This window comes from Solanum verrucosum, unplaced genomic scaffold, assembly GCF_900185275.1.
Source record: "Solanum verrucosum unplaced genomic scaffold, falcon-dt-bn FXZP01000031.1, whole genome shotgun sequence".
Classification (NCBI taxonomy): domain Eukaryota; kingdom Viridiplantae; phylum Streptophyta; class Magnoliopsida; order Solanales; family Solanaceae; genus Solanum; species Solanum verrucosum.
The window spans coordinates 58709-78883 of NW_026020194.1; the positions used below are offsets into that span (position 1 = coordinate 58709).

Here is a 20175-nt window from a genome sequence, read left to right on the forward strand (position 1 = left end):
TTGAAGATTGCCATCATGCATCTCTGAAATGTCGTCGGTGCATTGCATAAGTCGAATGGAATGCGCTTGAACGTATCTGATGGTAGTCTTCCCCTGGTTCTCTGGTGCAATAACAATCTAGTTGTACCCTAAGTAGCCTTCAAGTAAGCAGTAGTATTCCTGACCCTCCAATCTATCCAACACCTGATCAATAAAAGGTACCGGGTAATGGTCCTTCCTAGTGGCGTCATTTAACTTCCTGTAGTCCATGCAGATGCGCCACCCCGTCACTGTTATTATGTGTGGGGATTAACTCATTCTTCTCATTAGTTAGCATAGTCATTCCACCCTTCATGGGAAAACACTGTACTGGATTCACCCACTTACTATCTGATATGGGGTACACAGTCCCTGCATCTAACCACTTGATCACTTTTTTCTCTCTACATCCTTCATCACTGGATTCAATATCCGTTGATGTTGTGCACTCGGCTTATGCCCATCATCTATGTAGATTTTATGCATGCACAATGCGAGACTAATTCTATGGATGTCGGCCATTTGCCAACCCAAAACTACGCTCTCTTCTTCAAAATGATTAATGTTAGTTCTACTTGTGCATCAGACAATGCTGCAGATAAAATAATCGGTAAAGTTTTAGCTTCACCCAAAAATGCATACCTGAGGTGGGCTGGGAATGCTTTTAACTCTAACTAGGGTGTTTCTTCATTGGAGGGCCTGGGTGGAGGACCCAACACCCTATTTAAAGGCTCCCAATGATCTCTGGATGTACCTACAAGTGCCACATCAAGATATTGCACCATTTCCTGTGCCTCAACATCCCCATAGATATCATCTTCTACTAACACTCGCTCTAAAGGGTCTTAGATGCAATGTATCAAGCCTCTGCCTTAAGATCTATCACAGTTATGGTAGATAACTTTCCATAAACAACTGGCAGCTTTAATGCTTTGTACACATCGAACACCTCCACTTTATCATGGTCCCGCATAGTGAGTTGCCCAGCTGCTATATCTATCATAGCCCGCCCAGTAGCCAAGAAAGGTCTTCCTAAGATGAATGGGAACTTAGGATCTGGCTCAAAATTCAGCATAACAAAGTCTACATGGAATATCAACGATCGCACTTACACTAACATATCATCTACAACACCCTCAGACCTAGCAACAGATCTATCAGCCAACTGTAAGATGATGGTAGTAGGTTTAGGACTACTCAACCCCAACTTTTTGTACAAAGAAGTTAGCATCAAATTGATACTAGATCCTAGATCACATAATCCTCGCGCATGAATGCTTTGCCCTATAGTAATATGAACCGTAAAGCTACCCGAATCTTTCAGTTTAGTGGGTAACTTATTTTGGACTCTGGAGCTGCACTCTTCAGTAAGTGCAATGATCTCATATTCAGTCAGCCTCCTTTTATTTGCCAGAATCTCCTTCACATATTTAGCATACCTAGGTATACCCTGCAAAACATCTACCAATGGCAAGTTAATGTGAACTTGTTTCAAAAGAGAGAAAAACTTACCAAAACATTCATCCTCCTTCTGTTTCTTAAACTTTTGAGGGAATGGAGGAGGTGGTTTCACTATTGGTTGCACTCGTTCTTCTTGTACAACAACTTCGCTCTCCTTGGGTTCACTATCTTTCATCACAACTTTAGTGTTTCTTTTCTTAGGAGCTAACTCTTCCAATTGCAAACCACTGTGAGTACCCACCGCATTTACTTGCTTGGGATTTGGATCAGTGTTTCCCGACAAACCTCCTTGCGGTCTTGAGTTCTGGGCACTAGCAAACTGCCCGAATTGCTTCTCCAGATTCTATGTAGCCAACTGATTATTTCACACATCAGCAGCTTACTGAGCTTGATCAGCCATGATCTTTTTCAACATCTCCTCCTTGCTCATGTTACTAGACTACTTATTTGGCTGCTCTCGTTAGATCTGTGGTTGGTACCCTTGTGCATTTCCTTGGGGTCTATACTAATTTTCGCCTTGAGCCTGATTTTGATTTCCACCCCAAGAAAAGTTTGGATGGTTGCGCCAACTCAGGTTGTAAGAGTTTCCATAGTTCTGAAGGCCTCCTCCTAGTTGTGCATTACCTACAAAATTAACAGAATCTTGGTTTGCACCACATACCTTTGCACTATGATCACCACCTCCGCAGATCTCACACCAAGTTGGTGGATGTTGAACTGCATTCACCTGTGTGGGTTGTTGTCCCAATGCTAGATTGCTGAAGTGGGTGATCATCATATTCTGCATTGTAGCAATCTATGCAGTTAAAGCAGTCACTGCATCTACTTCTAGCATACCTGCAGTTTTTTGTATCACAAGTTTGACCCCTCCTCAGTTCCATTCGGGGTTACCCTGTGAAATCTTGTTCAGCAAGGTGAATAGCTCAGCATATGTCTTCTCCAAAGCCTGACCACCTGCAGCTGAATCAAGTAGAATTTTGGTGTTAGGCTCCAATCCTTCAATGAAGGTATGGACTAACACCTCATTACATTGAGGATGTTATGGGCAGCTCATCAACATCAATTTAAACCTGTCCCAAGCTTGGTACAAGTTCTCTCCCCCTTATTGTGTAAAACTCAGAATGTCGCTCATCAACTTAGCTATTTTTCCAGATGGAAAAAATCTGATGAGGAACTTCTGTGCAAGGTCATTCCAGGTGGTAATTGAGTTCGCGGGCTCTGAGTTTAACCATATTTTTGCTTCCCCAAGCAGAGCAAAGGGAAATAAAGTGAGCCTCACGGAATCCTCATTTACTCCAGTTAGAGTGTAAGTATCACTAATCTCGAGGAATTTTTGGATGTGGACTGTTGGATCCTCGTGCGATAGACCAGTGAACAACCCCATTAGAGTGCAATAGTTGCACCATACTCTATTTCAGTTCAAGCCTTCCACCAGCTGCAGGTTTCTAAATGCATTATGTCACATTGGTGGTATGTGGGATTGCCACGTCTCTGACCTTCATCTCAGCCATTATTTCAGGTTCCTTTTGCTCAAATCTTGCTACTTTAGATGTTGGTTCACTAGCAACAAGAGGGACTGGGTAAGTAAGTAGTCTTTACCTTCTTCGGTAGTGCACGAATCATTCTAGTTCAGCTAGAGGCGATACCAATCCCTGATCGTCATCCAGTTGAAATTCCAATACAACCTACAACAATGAAATGCTAAGATCAAGTTGTCAATTAAACATCAGAAATAAAAAAATCAGATAATTCCTAATTCTAAAGTCCCCGGCAGCTGCGCCAAAACCTTGTTGTGCCCAAATCGCACACGCAAGTGCACGTGGTCGTTCAAGTATTAAAGTGGCTCTTATAAAGAGCCGAATATCATACCCACATGGACTTACGCTTAGAATCACTTAATTTCTCCAATTTTCAGCTAAGCACAAGTGTTATCAAGATTCCAAAGTGATTTATTTTATAATTTTAAGAATTCACAAAATGTAACAAACGCGATTCAATTTCAAGGGTTTAAAAACAATGATTGGGTAAAGTCTAGGGCTGCAGCTTCTATCAGGATTCATGCAATTAATATCATTTAAAATGGATATTTATCAACTATCAAATCAATGAATCACAGGGTTAAATGTATGATCATGGTCTCCTGACCTCTAATCGCCTAAGATAAATGACAGCCTAACTACATCGTTGAGCAGGGATAGGCTGGATCAAGCATCGAGCATTACGATTTCTTCTTGTATAGTGACCAAGCATAGTTTCTAGGTATATCCTTATCCTAGATACAAATTAACCATAATTATTATGAGAAAATCATGCTCCTTATTTCCCACGTTCTATCCTCTTATTCCTCTCCCGAGTTCAATTTGGACAATGTGTTTATTTCATTGGTGATCAGTCACGAAATACGAAAAACAAGAATATAAGAAAGATTCATATGATAATTGATATTAAACCAATGAAAACTTAATAGATTACAATCATCTTGTAGCCACAACTCTAGAACTAGGGTATGTAGCTACTCATAATCAAAGATTCGATCAAACAATGTTTAAGTATCATAGAAAGATCGAAAGTAAAAGAGTTTAGGAAAGAACCCTAAAAATTGATGAAATAGATCTCCAAGTCGTCGTTCTTCAAAACCCAGAAAATGAATAATTTAATAAAATAAAGTATTGGACCGCCCATTGGATGATCAAAGCCAAACTTTTCTTCAGCTTGAGCTAACAAGTTTTGAAATAAAGGCTAGCTCAAGTATGATACTGGCATGACGAATCGCTTCTTCTGGCTCTCTCCAACATGTATTGTGCAATGTCCTTTTGGAACACCTCCAAATGTTGAAGGCCTCCTTAGAATTCGATTAGCCAGAATAAATGGAGTCATTTTGGTATCCATTATCTCAAGAAATAAGATGTAACTTGTTGCGCCCAAATACACACGCAAGTGCACATGGTCGCTCAATTAATACAGTGACTCTTTCGAGTCGGATTATCGAACCCAAAGGACTTCAAATCATTAAACACTAACTTTGTTGTAACTAAAATAAATTTACTTATGTGGCAGAAAGGTTTAACAGTCTGTTTAAAGTAACACCATTAACACAATTTTCAATTATTAACTACTAACAATTAAACCAGTTGCAAACGGGATTTCACAATTTGGGAGAAATTCCAGGCTTTTAGCATGCATCGATTTCAAGTATAATAAAAATTATGCCAGCATTCGACAGGTTATCCTCATTATTGATTCACAAGGTTGAATTTATGATCATGGTCTCCCGACCTCTAATCGCCTACCACCATTGACAACATAACTACATCGTGGAGTGGGGATAGGCATGAACCAATCGCGCAGCATTACACTATAATCTTGTATATTAACCAAATGAGGCCTATAGGTATATTTCTATTCCATAGCCGAAACACTCTATGTTTTTACCCTAGAATGAACACGTTCCTCACATTCTTTTATCTATCCCTCCATTCGTCTTTCGAGTTCAAGAGAGGACAAAAAGTTTATTTCAATGTTGGTGAGGCATCAAAATAGTAAAATCTAGAATGTAAGCATAAATCATAAGAAAAGCCGTCTCATGCTAGAGTTAAATAATATTATGCCATCAATCGTAGCTACAACCCTAGAATAAGGGAATTTAGCTACTCATAATATGATTCATCATAAAATAATGTTCAAAGATCATTAAAATGTTTACCAAAATGAAAGAGTAGAAGAAAAACCCTAGAATTCGTCAGCAAAAATAGCCCAAATCGCGTTCTCCTCATTGTTTTGAAAAAATGACTAATGATAAATGTGAAATAAAACACGTGAGAAGAATCTGGAGTCCAGGTCCGCAATGCGGACTTGTTCCCTCGCTTCAAATTTTTAGAAGTTCATTCCTCCTCCGCGACGCGCCTATATCGCACACTTCATTGTTTTGTGCACTTCGTTTGCCACACTTATCTACGAGATCCGCGACGCGGAAATGCTCCCATATAATGTATTTTTCCAGCTTCTTGGCCATTTCTCCTTAGCAACTTAATTTCTATTTTCATTTTCTTAGATGGCTTCCTTTTTCGCTCCTTTTCCTTGCTTTTCACCCTACAACCACCTAATCATATTAGTTAGAGGACAGACAATCAAATTACTCTAAAATTGCAATTCAAACTAGGAATTTGCTCTCGAACTTGACTATAAATATGGGATAAATTGATTATTAGACACATAAATACGCCTAAGATTATAACTCCAACTGATGAAGGAAAGCAAAAGACCAAGAACTTTGAGAATTGCACAGAAAATATAAGTTTTTTTTTAATGTCAGGATACTCTCATTTCTTTTTCTTCTCTCTTTTGTTTTCATCTTACAAGTTTACGTATAGATGTGCAGTTAAAAACACATTTTCTTACTTTTTCTCAACATTCCTCGACTTCTCTTGTTGATTTCTCTGTCAAATCACGAATTTGTAGCAACTTTTTTTGTAAAACGATCTCTTTCTATTAAAGCGAGAGATGAAAGAGAAGCGAGATGATATATATGTATATTTCCCAATCCAGACAAATATTCTTTAATAAAATTATGTAAATATATAATTATAAGTTATATATTTATTATTAATATTTTATTATTTTGAATAGACATAATAGTTACCAACTTCCTAAACCGTTGTGTAGTTCTATGATAGACACAACTCCTCCATAAAAATGATAGATTTCCTAAATCTCTTTTCCTCTCTCTCTCTATATATATATATATATATGTTAGAAATGATGTTCGAAACCCTACATTGTTTGTAATGGCCGCCGATACTCTTTCTGATTCCGATCAAATATTTTCCAAGTTACCAGAAGACATCATCGAGAAAATCCTGTCTTGTGTAACTCTGAAACAGAGACCAATAGTTTCTCTTGTTTCCAAAAAATGGCAACAAATAATAAAATCATTCAATGACGATCTCAATTTAGTCCATAAATATTCTTCAAAGATAGCATGTGGATACTGTGGCTCCTCTCAATTGGACCGTCATGCGTCCTGTTTATGCTCCGACACTGATCTCTACCATGTCGATCCATTTATTAAACTTGCTGCAGACAACATCAGTTTCAAAGAGCTTTATTTGTTCATACCACCTACTTTTAGGTATTGTGCGTCTCCCGGAATTTTAGATTCCAAATTTTTAACCATTCTCCATATAAAAGGAAATTGCAACATGAATATTATTCGAAAATTTAATGTAATGCCTTCATTGAAAGAGTTGTATTTTCATTCTGTTTGCATTTTTTCGCACACCTTCTCCAATTTTATACCCAAGTGTCCTCTCCTTGTTCTGTTAACTTTGATAAATTGTGACAACCTTAATGAATTAACAGTCCCCCATCTCAATTATCTCGAAAAGCTTCATGTCAATACTCGCAAAAAAATTACAAAAATTGAAGTAAAAGCTCAAAATCTCCTCGAGTTTCACTTGTGTTGTCCAGCCTTTACCAAACTTGATCTGTCCGCTTCTACTAAACTACAACTCCTCCATATAGATTCTACAAATGTTCCTGACTCATTTCCTCATGACATTTGCTCAACATTCCCATCTCTAAAATCCTTATGTCTTATATTATGTAGAGGATTGAAAAAAATCAAAATTGTGAGTCCTCTATTAGAGAGTTTGACATTGAATAACATCATTGATTTGGACGAAGCATTCATAGCTACTCCTAATTTACAATTGTTCAACGTAATATATAGCTTTAAATTCCAAACCCCGTGTCCCATAGTGGGATCAAGGCATATGGAAGTTGAGATGGGTGCTCGTGCAACCAATAACTTGCTTGAGTTGAGAACTTTTGCTGAAAATTTGGGTGAAAATATCACGTTGTCCTTGGAAACTGACACAACTGGAGCAAAGGTATGTACTTACATCTTTAGTATTTTTCAATTCGATTTCCTTTCATGTTTGACAAGTCATTTTGTGTTGAATATTATTTTTCATTGTCTATGAAGGGGGTAACATTTCAGCCAGGAAACCTTGGACCACTTTGTATCAAGTGCATAAATTTGGTAATACAATCTTCATTTAAACCAAGATATGAATCTTTTCTTGCTGAATTTTTTGGTTACTTCCATCCGCGGACCTTGGTAGTGACAGTGAATTCAGATGCCCACAAACATGACTTTATACAGGTATTCTACAATATTATAATGACTTCATTTTTCTCCTTAATAATTTCCCATCTTCACTTATGTTATGAATTTGTAGGTCCTAATGAATGAGCTGGAAGGCTGGAACAGAGACGGCACTAAACGTTACAAACGTAGTGAGTACATATTTTGGTACAGTGCATTGAAACGCTTTACAGTCCTTGGATCAACTGCATTTGCAAGACAAGAAAGGGAAGCCAGGTGTGATAGGTCCACGCTATTTGCTGGGTCAGGGGAAGGGTCGAACCAGAAGGGGCTATCAGTAGACTTACCCAACATTTCTACAATTACAAAACAAGAAAGGGAAGCTCGAAATGGTAAGCGCCCGCTCTGTGCAGGATCTGAGGAAGGACGGGAACAACAATGCATATTGTTCGTAGCCTTACCTAACCTTTCTACAATAACAAGAGAAGGCGCTCATCAAATTAAGTTGCAGTTTGAGTGGTAATTGTCACATAACAAACATTTGTTTAGTTATTTATATATAGCTGAATTAATGGATAATGTTGTAACTTTAATGCAGGTATAATTGAATCAGAATTGCAACTAAGCAAGAGTAGTTCTATGTTGGTGGAACACAATATTGTTGTGCAACTTACAAACGTAGGCAAATTTAGAAAGTTTTTTTTCTAATGTACTATCCCTTAGTGTTACAAATATATATATATATATATATATATATGATAAGTTTCATATCAAATGTTTAGTGGTTGAGCAAAATTGGTGACTACGGATGAGACAATGGCACATGAAGCTTCACATGGTTTTGCTTACTCTAATTCTATTAACTATTTTGGATAACAAATTTGTTGAAGAACAACATTAGGCCCCACTTTTATTTGAAGGACACCCTTAAAATAAAATCCACCAGAATTGATGAAGTTGATTGCGAAGATGGAAATCTAAAGGTCACCTATCTACAAGACAAAGAAAATAGCGGAACATGGTTTTGGTTGTTACCAACAATTGTTCATTTAATGGTTTCAAATTATTGGCATTGAGAAAAGAAACAAACAAACTTATCATCTTTTATTTTTTTAATTGAATGGAAGATGTTGTCTTATTCCACGCAGGTGAACAGTGAATAAATACAATACATAAGGTGCTAATAAAGGAAAGAAATAAAGAGTGATTCGTACAGATCTGCAATGATCCATACAAATCTGCTGCCTATATATATATATATATATATTACTAAGATTAAGTCTATATACATTCTATAGCACTCCCCCTCAAGCTGGAGCATGTATGTTGATCATGCCCAGCTTGTTACAAAGATAATCAACTAGAGTTCCATTCAATGCCTTTGTGAGCAAATCAACTACTTACTCTCCGATCTTCACGTAACCGGTGAAAATCAAGTTTTCCTGAATCTTTTCACGAATAAAATAACAGTCAACCTCAATGTGTTTAGTTCTTTCATGATACACCAGATTTGAGGCAATATGCAGGGCAGCTTGATTATCACACCAAAGTTTTGCTGGTGTATGATATTCCAACCCAATTTCAGTTAGATGATGATATATCCACATAATCTCACATGTAGTCTGTGACATAGCTCTGTACTCATATTCTGCACTTGATCTAGACACAACACTTTGCTTCTTACTCCTCCATGAAACTAGGTTCCCCAACAAAGACACAATAACATGTAGTCGATCTCCTATCAATTTTGGATCCAACATAGTCGGCATGTGCAAAAAACTCAACACGAGTATGACCGTGATTGCTATATAATATCCCAAGACTAGGGGCTCCTTTCAAGTAACATAAAATCTGTTCCAAAGCTGCCTAGTGTTTGACTGTAGATGAGGACATGAACTGGCTAACAACACTTACTGCAAAAGCAATGTCTGGACGAGTCACAACAAGGTAGTTTAACTTCCCAACTAACCTCATGTATCTCTCAGGATCATCAAAGGGGTCGCCGTCATCTTTCATAAGTTGTACATTTGGAACCATTAGAGTACTGCAAGGTTTAGATGCCAGCTTTCCAGTGTCTGCAAGAAGATCAAGAATATACTTTCTCTGAGACAAAAGAATTCCCTTCTTGTTTCTATTTACCTCTATACCCAAAAAGTATTTCAACTAACCCAAGTCTTTCGTATGAAACCTAGTATGCAGGAAGGATTTGAGGGAAGAGATCCCCGCATAATCACTTCCTGTGATGACGATGTCATCAACATACACAACCAACATGATAGTGTCAACTGTTGATTGTCGGTAGAAGATTGAGTGATCACATTTGCTCATTTTCATCCTAAACTCCATGACTACCTCACTGAACTTCCCAAACCAAGCTCGGGGACTCTGTTTCAAGCCATACAAGGACTTCTTCAAATAAAAGACTCTCCCATACTCCCCTGAGCAACAAAACCAGGTGGTTTCTCCACGTATACTTCCTCTTGAAGATCACCATGATATACAACTGATGTAAAGGCCAATTCTCAGAAGCAGCTAGAGAAATGAACAAGCGGACGAAAGTAAGTTTCGTAATTGGAGAGAAAGTGTCTGAATAATCTAATCCATAAGTTTGAGCATACCCTTTAGCCACAAGCCTAACCTTAAGTCTTGCGACAAAACTATCTGGATTAACTTTAACTGTGAACACCCACTTACATCCCACTGGTTTCTTCGTGCTAGGTAAATCCACCAAATCCCACGTGTGATTTTCCTCTTAGGCATGTATTTCCTCAAGAATCGCATCATACCATCCAGGATGGTTCAAAGCTTCCTTCACTATTTTGGGTATAGAGATGAAGTCTAAAGAAGCAACCAAGGACCTCGACATAGAGGATAAAAGGTCATAGGAAACAAAATTAACAATGGGATATGTGGATTGATAAGTCCTTTTACCTTTGCGAAGAGTAATAGGGAGATCCAAATTCTCTAAAGGATCGGGTGAAGAAAGATTTGATAACAGAGGAACCGGTGCAGAACACGTATCATCGATCTCTCATCTCTTCGAATAAACTTGAACAATTGGTGGTCTTACTAGAGCAGAAGTTGTAGATCCAATAGTCAATTGGTGTTCAATAGAGGAGCTAGGAGATTGAAGAACATTATTTGATTGTTCTGTCACAACACCAGTAACCTGATAGACTAATCACTCATCTTCCTCCTCTTAAGTTGTAAAAATGGGAGGTTCATAGAAGAATGGCGGTCTCTGAAAATACCTCATCATTTGACACTAAGTATTTGCCAAGCTCAGTAGAATAACATCAATACCCCTTCTGAAGGTGTGAATAACCCAAGAAAACACACTTCAATGCCTTAGGGCCCAACTTGGTAACAGATGGCCGAACATCTCGAACATAACACGTGCTTCCAAATACCTTAGGCTCCACCGGAAATAGTGGCTTGTTTGGAAAAAGAACATTGTAAGGCACATTACCAATAAGAACAGTCGATGGCATGCGATTAATCCAAAAACAAGTTATAGAGACTGCATCAGCCCAAAATTGTTTAGGAACCTTCATTTGGAACAAAAGTGCTCGATATGTCTCAAGTAGGTACCTATTCTTTCTCTCATCAACTCCATTTTGAGAGGGTGTATCAACACATGAAGTTTGATGGAGAATACAATGTTGTCTCATGTAGGACTGAAACAATTCTGACATATATTCTTTGTTGATTTGTAAATATCTAAGTGTGATCAGATATGATTTTATAGGATTTAAATTGATCTTATAAAATCATATCTGATATGCTATTGAATAGGTTAGGATGTTAGATCAATAAGATCATCCCTTGATTCTCAAATTTGCCAGAATCAAGGGATTTGATTGCTAGATAGTTTGGTTTTCTATACTATAAATTTGTATCTCTATGGATGAATAAAATAGTACAACTTTGGTACCAAAACTTACATGGTATCAGAGAAACTTCATTCTTATTTTGCTTATGACTAGAACAACATTTACTGGGTTACGTCACCCAGCGGCATTGATAGAAGCCGAGAGTTCTAACAAAGCTCCAATGAACGAAGGCACTGATTCTTCTCATTTTTCTTTTCAACTTACTTCTCACAAGCTGAATGGAAAGAATTATTTGGAATGGGCGCAATCTGTCCATTTGGAAATTGATGGCTGAGGAAAACTTGGACACCTGACTGGAGAAACGAGAAATCCTGAACTAGGAGACCCGAAAATGAACACCTGGAGATTAGAAAACTCGATGGTAATCACTTGGCGACTAAACTCCATGGATCCTGCCATAGGTAAGCCATATTTATTTTTTCCCACTGCTAGGGATGTTGGGAGGCTGCCAGAGAGACTTATTCTGATTTAGAGAATGCCTCTCATATTTATGAATTAAAAATTAAATTGTGGAAAGCTAGGCAGGGGGAGAGAGGTGTTACTATTTATTATAATGAGATGGTTTTCCTATTGCAAGAATTAGATCAATGCTATAATGATGAATGAGAGTGTCCTAAGGATAGCGTGAAAGCAATGAAAAAGGAAGAAAATGAGAAGGTTTATCTATTTCTAGCCGGGTCGAACCAAGAATTTGATGAGCTTCGTTCTCGAATTCTTGGAAAAAACCCACTACCCACCTTGAGGGAAACTTTTTTTGAGATTAGGCGAGAAGAAACAAGGAGGACTGTTATGCTAAAAATAGATCCTAATCTGGAAACAAAAAATATAGATTCTTCTGCTCTAGTTGCTGCGAAAAATGAAAATGATAGGAAAAAGAAGCTATGGTGTGATTTTTGCAAAAAAATACCGACACACTCGTGAGACTTGTTGGAAAATCCATGGGAAACTGTCTAATTGGAATAAAAAAAGGGCAGACAACCATGGAAACCAGGTCATTCAATGTACCAACGAAGAATCAGGGATGAAGTCTTCTCCAGAAATGCCACCATTCACCAAGGAACAATTGGAGCTACTGCACAAACTTCTCCAATCTCAACTCCAGATCAGTAAACCTGATCCACCTACTCCTACTTGTTCATTTTCTCAAGCAGGTAATGTACCTTCAGTTTTTTTGAGTACAGATTCTACTGGTATTAGTTCTTGGATCATAGATTCAGGGGCAAGTGATCACATGACATGGAATTCCCATTTTTTCTCGACTTACATTCCATCTGCAGGAAATAAGAAAGTCAAAGTTGTTGATGGTTCCTTCTCGGCAGTTGCTGGAAAAGGGACAGTCAAACTAACCCTCTTTTTTGACTCCTGTTGATGTCCTTCATGTTCCAAAATTGTCTCATAATTTTTTGTCCATCAGAAAATTGAGTCAAAACCTTAATTGTCGTGCTATCTTTGACTCTATTTCATGTGTATTTCAGGACAAAGTCTCGAGGAGGATGATTGGCAAAGCTAGAGAGTCTGAAGGTCTCTATTTTCTTGAAGATGGTGACAATTCAATAAATCTAAGTTCAGCTTGTTTGAACTCTGTTCTAGTTGATAATAAAGTCATGTTATGGCATTATAGACTTGGTCATCCTAGTTTTCATTATTTGAAGCTCTTGTTACCTCAATTGTTTAGGAATAAAAGTGCATCCCCCTTTAAGTGTGAAATTTGTGAAATGGCTAAACATAAACGTTCATCTTTTTCTTCCCAAAAATATCATGCAACAAAACCTTTTAAGTTAATCCATAGTGATGTTTGGGGACCTTCTAGGGTAGCAACTGTAAATGGAAAAAGATGGTTTGTGAGTTTCATAGATGATCACACTAGACTAACTTGGGTGTACCTATTGAAAGACAAAGGAGAAGTAAAACATATGTTTGAGGCTTTTTATGTTATGGCAAAGACACAATTTCATGAGAAGATTCAAATATTTTGGAGTGATAATGGGAGAGAGTTTTTCAATGACCATCTAGGCAGTTTTTTCACTTCCAAGGGAATAGTCACTAAATTTATTTGCGGAGAAGCTCTTCTAACATCCACCTATCTTATTAATACGATGCCTTCCCGTGTCTAGGTTTCAAAACCCTTTTTAGTATGTTTAAAACATATTTCCCTAATTCTAGATTGACCGCTGACCTATCCTTGAGAGTCTTTGGGTGTAGTGTATTTGTTCATATTCATGATCATAATAGGAGTAAACTTGACCCACGTGCTAATAAATGTGTTTTTGTTGGCTATGCCCCTAGTCGAAAGGGATACAAGTGCTATGACCCAAATACTAGGAAGGTTATTGTCACAATGGATGCCACATTTTTTTAATCTCAATTATTTTTTGGAACTCATCTTCAGGGGGAGAAACATAGAGAAGATTCGAGGGATAATAAGGATCCTCTTGACCTCACATGTAAGGAAAAAAATGATCCAAGTTTCATGATAGATACGGGAAATAGTATTTTTGGTAATAACCTAGATAAGGTAAGAGATCCCAACTTAAATATTGAAAATAAGAAAACTCAGACAATACAACTTATTCATGATACAATTAATGACAAGAACATGGAACAAACAAAGGAATTAAAGGCATACATGAGCAGAAATCGGAACCAAGAAAAAGAGATCAAGGACTCTCATCAGAACTAAATGTCCACCCCGCAAGATCTCATTGATACACAAGGTAATTCTATAGAACCTAATTCTGATTTTCCTTTTGTTATTTTAGACCTTGATCTTCCAATTGCTAAACGTAAAGGGGTAAGAAAAGTCACCAACCATCCCATGTCAAATTCTGTGTCATATAGAAACTTGTCCCCTTCCTATATAGCTTTCCTTTCTCAATTATCTGGAATGGAGATACCGAGAAATGTGCATGATGCTTTGAATGTTCCCAAGTGGAAAGAGGCAATTATAGAGGAGATGAATGCTCTTGATAGAAATGAAACCTGGGAAATGGTGGATCTGCCATGTGGAAAGAAAACAGTGGGTTGCAAATGGGTGTTCACCATCAAATTTAAATCATATGGGTCCCTGGAGAGGTATACGGCACATTTGGTAGCAAAAGGGTTCACTCAGATCTATGGGATTGATTATCTTGAGACATTCGCTCCAATTGCGAAGTTGAATTCAATCAGGGTTCTTCTAACCATTGATGACAATCTTGATTGGCCCCTTCAACGACTAGATGTCAAGAATGCATTCTTGAACGGAACACTTGAAGAAGAAGTCTACATGGATCCTTCTCCGGGTTTTGAAGAAAGGTATGGAACTAGAGTGTGCAAGCTAAAAAAATCTCTCTACGGGCTCAAACAATCTCCAAAAGCTTGGTTTGAGAGGTTTACTCAATTTGTAAAAAAACAAGGGTACACTCAATGGCAAGCAGATCATACCATGTTCATTCGACACTCTGTTAAGGGAAAGACAACTATCCTGATAGTGTATGTCGATGATATCACACTTATAGGAGATGACTTGCCCGAAATGAAAATTTTTTAAAAAACAATTGGCCTCAGAGTTCGAGATCAAAGATTTGGGCCAATTGAAATATTTTCTTGGCATGGAAGTAGCAAGAAGACATTATGGTGTCACAAAGGAAGTATGTACTAGATCTTCAAAAAGAGACAGGTATGAGTGGTTGTCGTCCAGCTAATACACCTATTGATCCAAATATGAAATTCAGAAACAAAGAAGGAAATTCAGTTGACCAAAGTCAATATCAGAGACTAGTGGGAAAGTTGATCTACTTATCACACACTCGGCCTGATATAGCTTTTGTTGTAAGCTTAGTGAGTCAATTTATGCACTCTCCAAAGGAAGAGCACCAAGAAGCGGTCTACAGAATTCTAAGATATTTGAAAAGTTCACCAGAGAGAGGTTTGTTTTCAAAAAGGGACAAGATAGGGGCATTGAAAGCTTTACAGATGCAGATTGGGCAGGTTCTACTATTGATAAGAGGTCTACATCAGGATATTGTACTTTTATATGGGGAAATCTTATGACTTGGAGGAGTAAAAAGCAGAATGTTGTAGCTCGTAGCAGTGCTGAAGCTGAATACCGATCTATGGCCCATGGGATCTGTGAAATGATTTGGCTCAAGAAAATGATGGAAGAACTAAAAAAATTATTTGTGTTACCAATGAAGTTGTACTGTGACAACAAAGCTGCCATAAGTATTGCTCACAATCCAGTTCAACATGACAGAACAAAGCATGTTGAAGTGGACAAGCACTTCATAAAAGAGAAGATTGAAGAAGGAAACGTGTGCATGCGTTTCATCTCAACAAATCAACAAATTGCGCATATTTTCACAAAAGGCTTGTTTAAACCAAAGTTTGAAATTTTTGTAAGCAAGTTAGGCATGACAGATATTTACATGCCAACTTGAGGGGGAGTGTTGATATGTAAATATCTAAGTGTGATCAATTATGATTTTGTAGGATTTAAATTGATCTTATAAAATCATATCTGATATGCTATTGAATAGGTTAGGATATTAGATCAATAAGATCATCCCTTGATTCTCAAATCTGCCATAATCAAGGGATTTGATTGCTAGATAGTTTGGTTTTCTATACTATAAATTTGTATCTCTATGGATGAATAAAATAGTACAACTTTGGTACCAAAACTTACATTATTTAGCATTATCACTCCTTAGAATACGCACTGAAGTATTGAACTGAGTTTTGACTTCAGCACAAAAAGCACAAAAATGAGTAAACACTTCAGAACAACTCTCCATAAAATAAATCCAAGTCATTCGAGAGAAATCATCCACAAATGTGACAAAATACTTATGTTCAGTTTTTGAAACAACATGACATGGTTCCCAAACATCTGAATGAACTAACTCAAAAATTGACTCCACTCGCTTATTAACCCTTGGATTTGTTGAGCTACGATAGTGTTTGGCAAATTGACATGACTCACAATCTAGTGAAGGAATATTCTGAAACTGAGGACAGAGCTTCTTCAACATAGGCAAGAAGGATGTCCTAATCGACAATGTGCCTCAAATGGAGACACGACACAAGAGTAGGAAGCAAATTGAGGCTCCCAATATTCATCAAGAATGTAGAGACTATTTGATACATGTCCTTTACCAATAACTTTATTTGTCTTCAGATCACGAAACAAACAATGATCGGGAAAGAATGAGATATAACAGTTTAGGTCTCTGGTAAGCTTACTAACAGACATCTAATTAAAGGCTAACTTTGGTAGACCTAATACAGATGACAAGGTAATGGAAAAAGTTGGTTTTACAGTCCCAGATCCTATAATATTACAGATTGAACCATCAGCAACCGTCACATGAGAGAGTGCTCCGTGTGATCGAAAGCTAGAGTATATATTAGGATTACCTGTCATATGATCTGTGGCACTTGAATCGATCACCCATTTATTCGAATAGGATATAAGACATGCTTTTCCTGACTCAACAAGAGTAGTAACTAAAATAGATTCTTTTTTGTAATTTTTGATATTGTGAGAATTTTGCAAACTCTTCCGCCAAAACCAAAGTTTTTTTATCTGAAGACATAGGAGCCACAATTTCAGTAATTCTCTCCAAATATTTCAGAAGCACAAGAACTCATCAACAGAAAATATAACCAGAAACATGTACGTGACCCCACAAACACTTATGAACAAATTCTAAAAATGATTTTATCAACTAAGAAATCAATTGTCCACCCAAAATGAAGAATCTGAGTACTTTACCAGTAGACAAGAGCAAGTAATGAACAATCAAATACCCAAACAAGTAGTTCAGAGAAAGAAATCATGAACCGCAGCTTATGACCAAACAACACCAATTATCTGAACTCAAGTAGAAGCTAGCAACTACAGAATCACAAATCACAAACCAGATTCAGTGTAGCAGAATAAAAACGAACCTGGAAGTGATGAACAAACTTTCCAGATCGTATTTTAACACCATAACACACATGAGAAGTGACGAACAGACTTTCCAGATTGTATTTTAACACAAGAACAGATATGAGATTCGCCAGAAATACGTGTCGATGCCGTAAATTAAAACCCAATCAATTCAGCCAGACACACACCTTCACGTGCCGACACGTGATGTACAAAAGATTGTATGACTGGTGCGTGACAGCCACTCGCTTCACAACCAGATGCCGATGAAGACTGGTTTGGCTAGAAAATATACTCCACCTCCTTCTGTGGTAATGATAACACAGACTGACCACTTTAAATCAGAGGAATAGAAATCCAAACTTCTTCCGTAACATAGCCAAAATGACACGAGCCTATTGGCTATGATACCATGTAATTGCATGGAAGATGTTGTCTTATTCCAGTAGGTGAACAATGAATAAATACAATACATAAGGTGTTAACTAAGGAAAGAAATAAAGAGTGATTCCTACAGATCTGCAGTGATCCCTATAAATCTGTTGCCTATATATAGCTATGTATATTAATTAGATTAAGTCTATATACATTCTATAACAATTTTCAAACTCGTTGCATCCATATATTTTAGGCCCCATATCAACATGGCCAACAAGCATCAGCACACGGCTTTGCCTTCGGTAGTTAGTGACAAAAACTTCAGCTCCAACCCAAGGCATGTCTATAGACTCCTTATATAAATAATCCCCCATTCATGATCTCTTTTCATCATCAAGCTCAAGCATTATCAATTTACCATCAAAGGTCTCTAAATTTCTCATTTAATTTCTTTCTTATAGTCTTCAAAGGAAAAATGGCAATGCTCAGTGCTAAGAAACTCATCAAGATGGCCAGGAGATGGCAGAAGTTTGCAGCCATGTAGAGGAAGAGAATTTCATTTCCAAGAAATGGTAGTGCTGCAGACAATTGCAGTACTTCCTCATCCCCTATAGTTGAGAAGGCCATTTTGTAGTATATACAGCTGATGAAGCCCGTTTTGTCGTTCCATTGGCTTACATTGAAAATGAGGTCATTAGGAAACTTTTAAGCATGTCCACAGAACAGTTTGGGTTACCAAGTGGTGGCCCTATTAAATTACCCTGTGATGCAGCCTTCATGGACTACATTGTTTCACTAATCAAGAAAGGCGTAGTTGTAGAAGATCTTCACAAAGCATTGCTCCTCTCAATTCCTTCATGTTGCTGTTCAATTTCTTCTTTGTACCAAGAAAGTGGAACTCAACAGATTCTTGTTTATTGAGTTAAGGTCAACAATTTTTTATGTACATGCTAGCTCAAAAATAGTTTCTAGACAGGGTGGAGATTGAAGAGAACACAATTGTAAAGCAAATCATACACATTTAATATTATTTTTTCTGAAAATTGGCCATATTCAAGGCTTTTGCTTTTCAATTTGGTTACAATAAGTCCTAACAATCTAATCATATAATTGAAAACTCTAATTCAAGCATTATAAATCTTCAAAGGACTTGTCAAAAGACTTCCACATCAAACCCCACATTCAGGAAGCCTTTTGAACCAAATGGGAATAGAGTTAACAGGTTCAGTGGAAATAACCCTAGAAAGAGGTTAACTGCCGCAGAAATGGATAAAAAGAGGGCTAAAGGGTTATGTTATTCTTGTGATGAAAAGTACGTGGTTGGCCACATGATTGACACTGAAAGTACCCATAAATTAATTGACCAGGAAGTGGAGAAGAGGTTAAGTTGTAAGGCTAACCCTATCTTGGAGCAGTCAATGAGTGTAGTTGATGAAAGAGAAGTGCAGACTGCCTCTATATGTAAAAATATTCAACAACTCTTACACGGAACAACTTTTGCTTCAAACTTCTTGATATTGTATTGGGAGTGCAATTGTAAAACACGTTGGGCAGAATCTTGTTTGACTTCAGCAATAGGACCATTGAATTTATGTATCAGAGCAAAAAGCATGTGCTAAGAGGTTCTAGTAGTCAGTTCAAGTCATCTAAGGCAAAGGTCTTTTGGTCGGGCCCTTCCCTGGACCCTGCACATAGCGGGAGGTTTAGTGCACCAGGCTTCCCTTTTTTACTCACGTCCTTTTGACTGGGGAGCTGCATCATTTTATTGATGCAGACTCATGTACGTAGATACGAGATCAGGCAATATGCTAGGTTCTATATTCTCTGCTCTTGGTAAGCCCCTCTCTGTTCCAGGGGCTTAGTCTACAGTTCTCGAGTTCTCCAATCATTCACATTTCTTCTTAAAGTAATGTCATATCATGTTTCATCAAAACTAACAGATATGTATACATTTGTGAGAGATCTTTGTTATTTTTTTACATACGTAAATTTGACTACTTTCGACCATTAAGTAGGATATCTTGTTTGACGATTTCAAGATCAAAGTGTTCCTTACACTTATGCTTTTCTCGTCATAACAGCAATATAATGCCACTATCAAATTTCACACAAAGAGAATTGGATGAAACAATGAATACCATAAATTTGTATTTTTCAAGTCAAAATGAACAGATCTGATAGTAAAAGACTGTGCTACCATCTCTTCGACAAAAAACCTCGAATAAAATTTTCTAGTTCATCTTCAGTATGCACCAGCTTTAGGTCTTGTAAAATTATTTAACACAACCACATAAAGGAGGGGTTCACGAGCTATAAATGTTGATAACAGTACTTAACCGCTGACGTCAATATAGTCAGCAGAATGGCTGTGCAAAATATCAGGCGCATTAATCCATAGAATGAGG

General features: G+C 37.4%; 2 protein-coding genes and 1 pseudogene across 2 annotated transcripts; 2 read left to right on the forward strand and 1 right to left on the reverse strand.

Moving 5' to 3' along the window:
* Window positions 1–877: 877 nt before the first annotated feature.
* LOC125829559 (uncharacterized) lies at window positions 878–2990 on the reverse strand. Its single transcript, XM_049508774.1, has 4 exons — window positions 2976–2990; window positions 2141–2260; window positions 1153–1822; window positions 878–1101 (listed from the first exon to the last, which is right to left on the reverse strand). The coding sequence occupies exons 1-4, from the start codon at window positions 2988–2990 to the stop codon at window positions 878–880; spliced, it is 1029 nt and encodes a 342-aa protein (XP_049364731.1).
* A 3273-nt stretch (window positions 2991–6263) lies between these two features.
* LOC125829541 (uncharacterized) lies at window positions 6264–8108 on the forward strand. The gene is made up of 3 exons (XM_049508755.1): window positions 6264–7367; window positions 7463–7642; window positions 7719–8108. Exons 1-3 carry the CDS (start codon window positions 6264–6266, stop codon window positions 8106–8108), a joined length of 1674 nt encoding a protein of 557 aa, XP_049364712.1.
* Window positions 8109–18245: 10137 nt separating this feature from the next.
* Window positions 18246–18691, forward strand: LOC125829549 (auxin-responsive protein SAUR68-like; annotated as a pseudogene).
* Window positions 18692–20175: the final 1484 nt, after the last annotated feature.

Excerpts from the sequence above, each read along its gene's own strand:
- LOC125829559 (XM_049508774.1), bottom strand. Across the intron at positions 1,823-2,140 it reads GTGGTGATCATAGTGCAAAG|AATCTGGAGAAGCAATTCGG; the intron begins GTATGTGGTGCA and ends TTGGCTACATAG. Across the intron at positions 1,102-1,152 it reads ATCTGTTGCTAGGTCTGAGG|ACTTTGTTATGCTGAATTTT; the intron begins GTGTTGTAGATG and ends TATTCCATGTAG.
- LOC125829541 (XM_049508755.1), top strand. The coding sequence starts at position 6,264 with ATGGCCGCCGATACTCTTTCTGATTCCGATCAAATATTTTCCAAGTTA. Across the intron at positions 7,368-7,462 it reads CTGACACAACTGGAGCAAAG|GGGGTAACATTTCAGCCAGG; the intron begins GTATGTACTTAC and ends TTGTCTATGAAG. Across the intron at positions 7,643-7,718 it reads ACAAACATGACTTTATACAG|GTCCTAATGAATGAGCTGGA; the intron begins GTATTCTACAAT and ends ATGAATTTGTAG.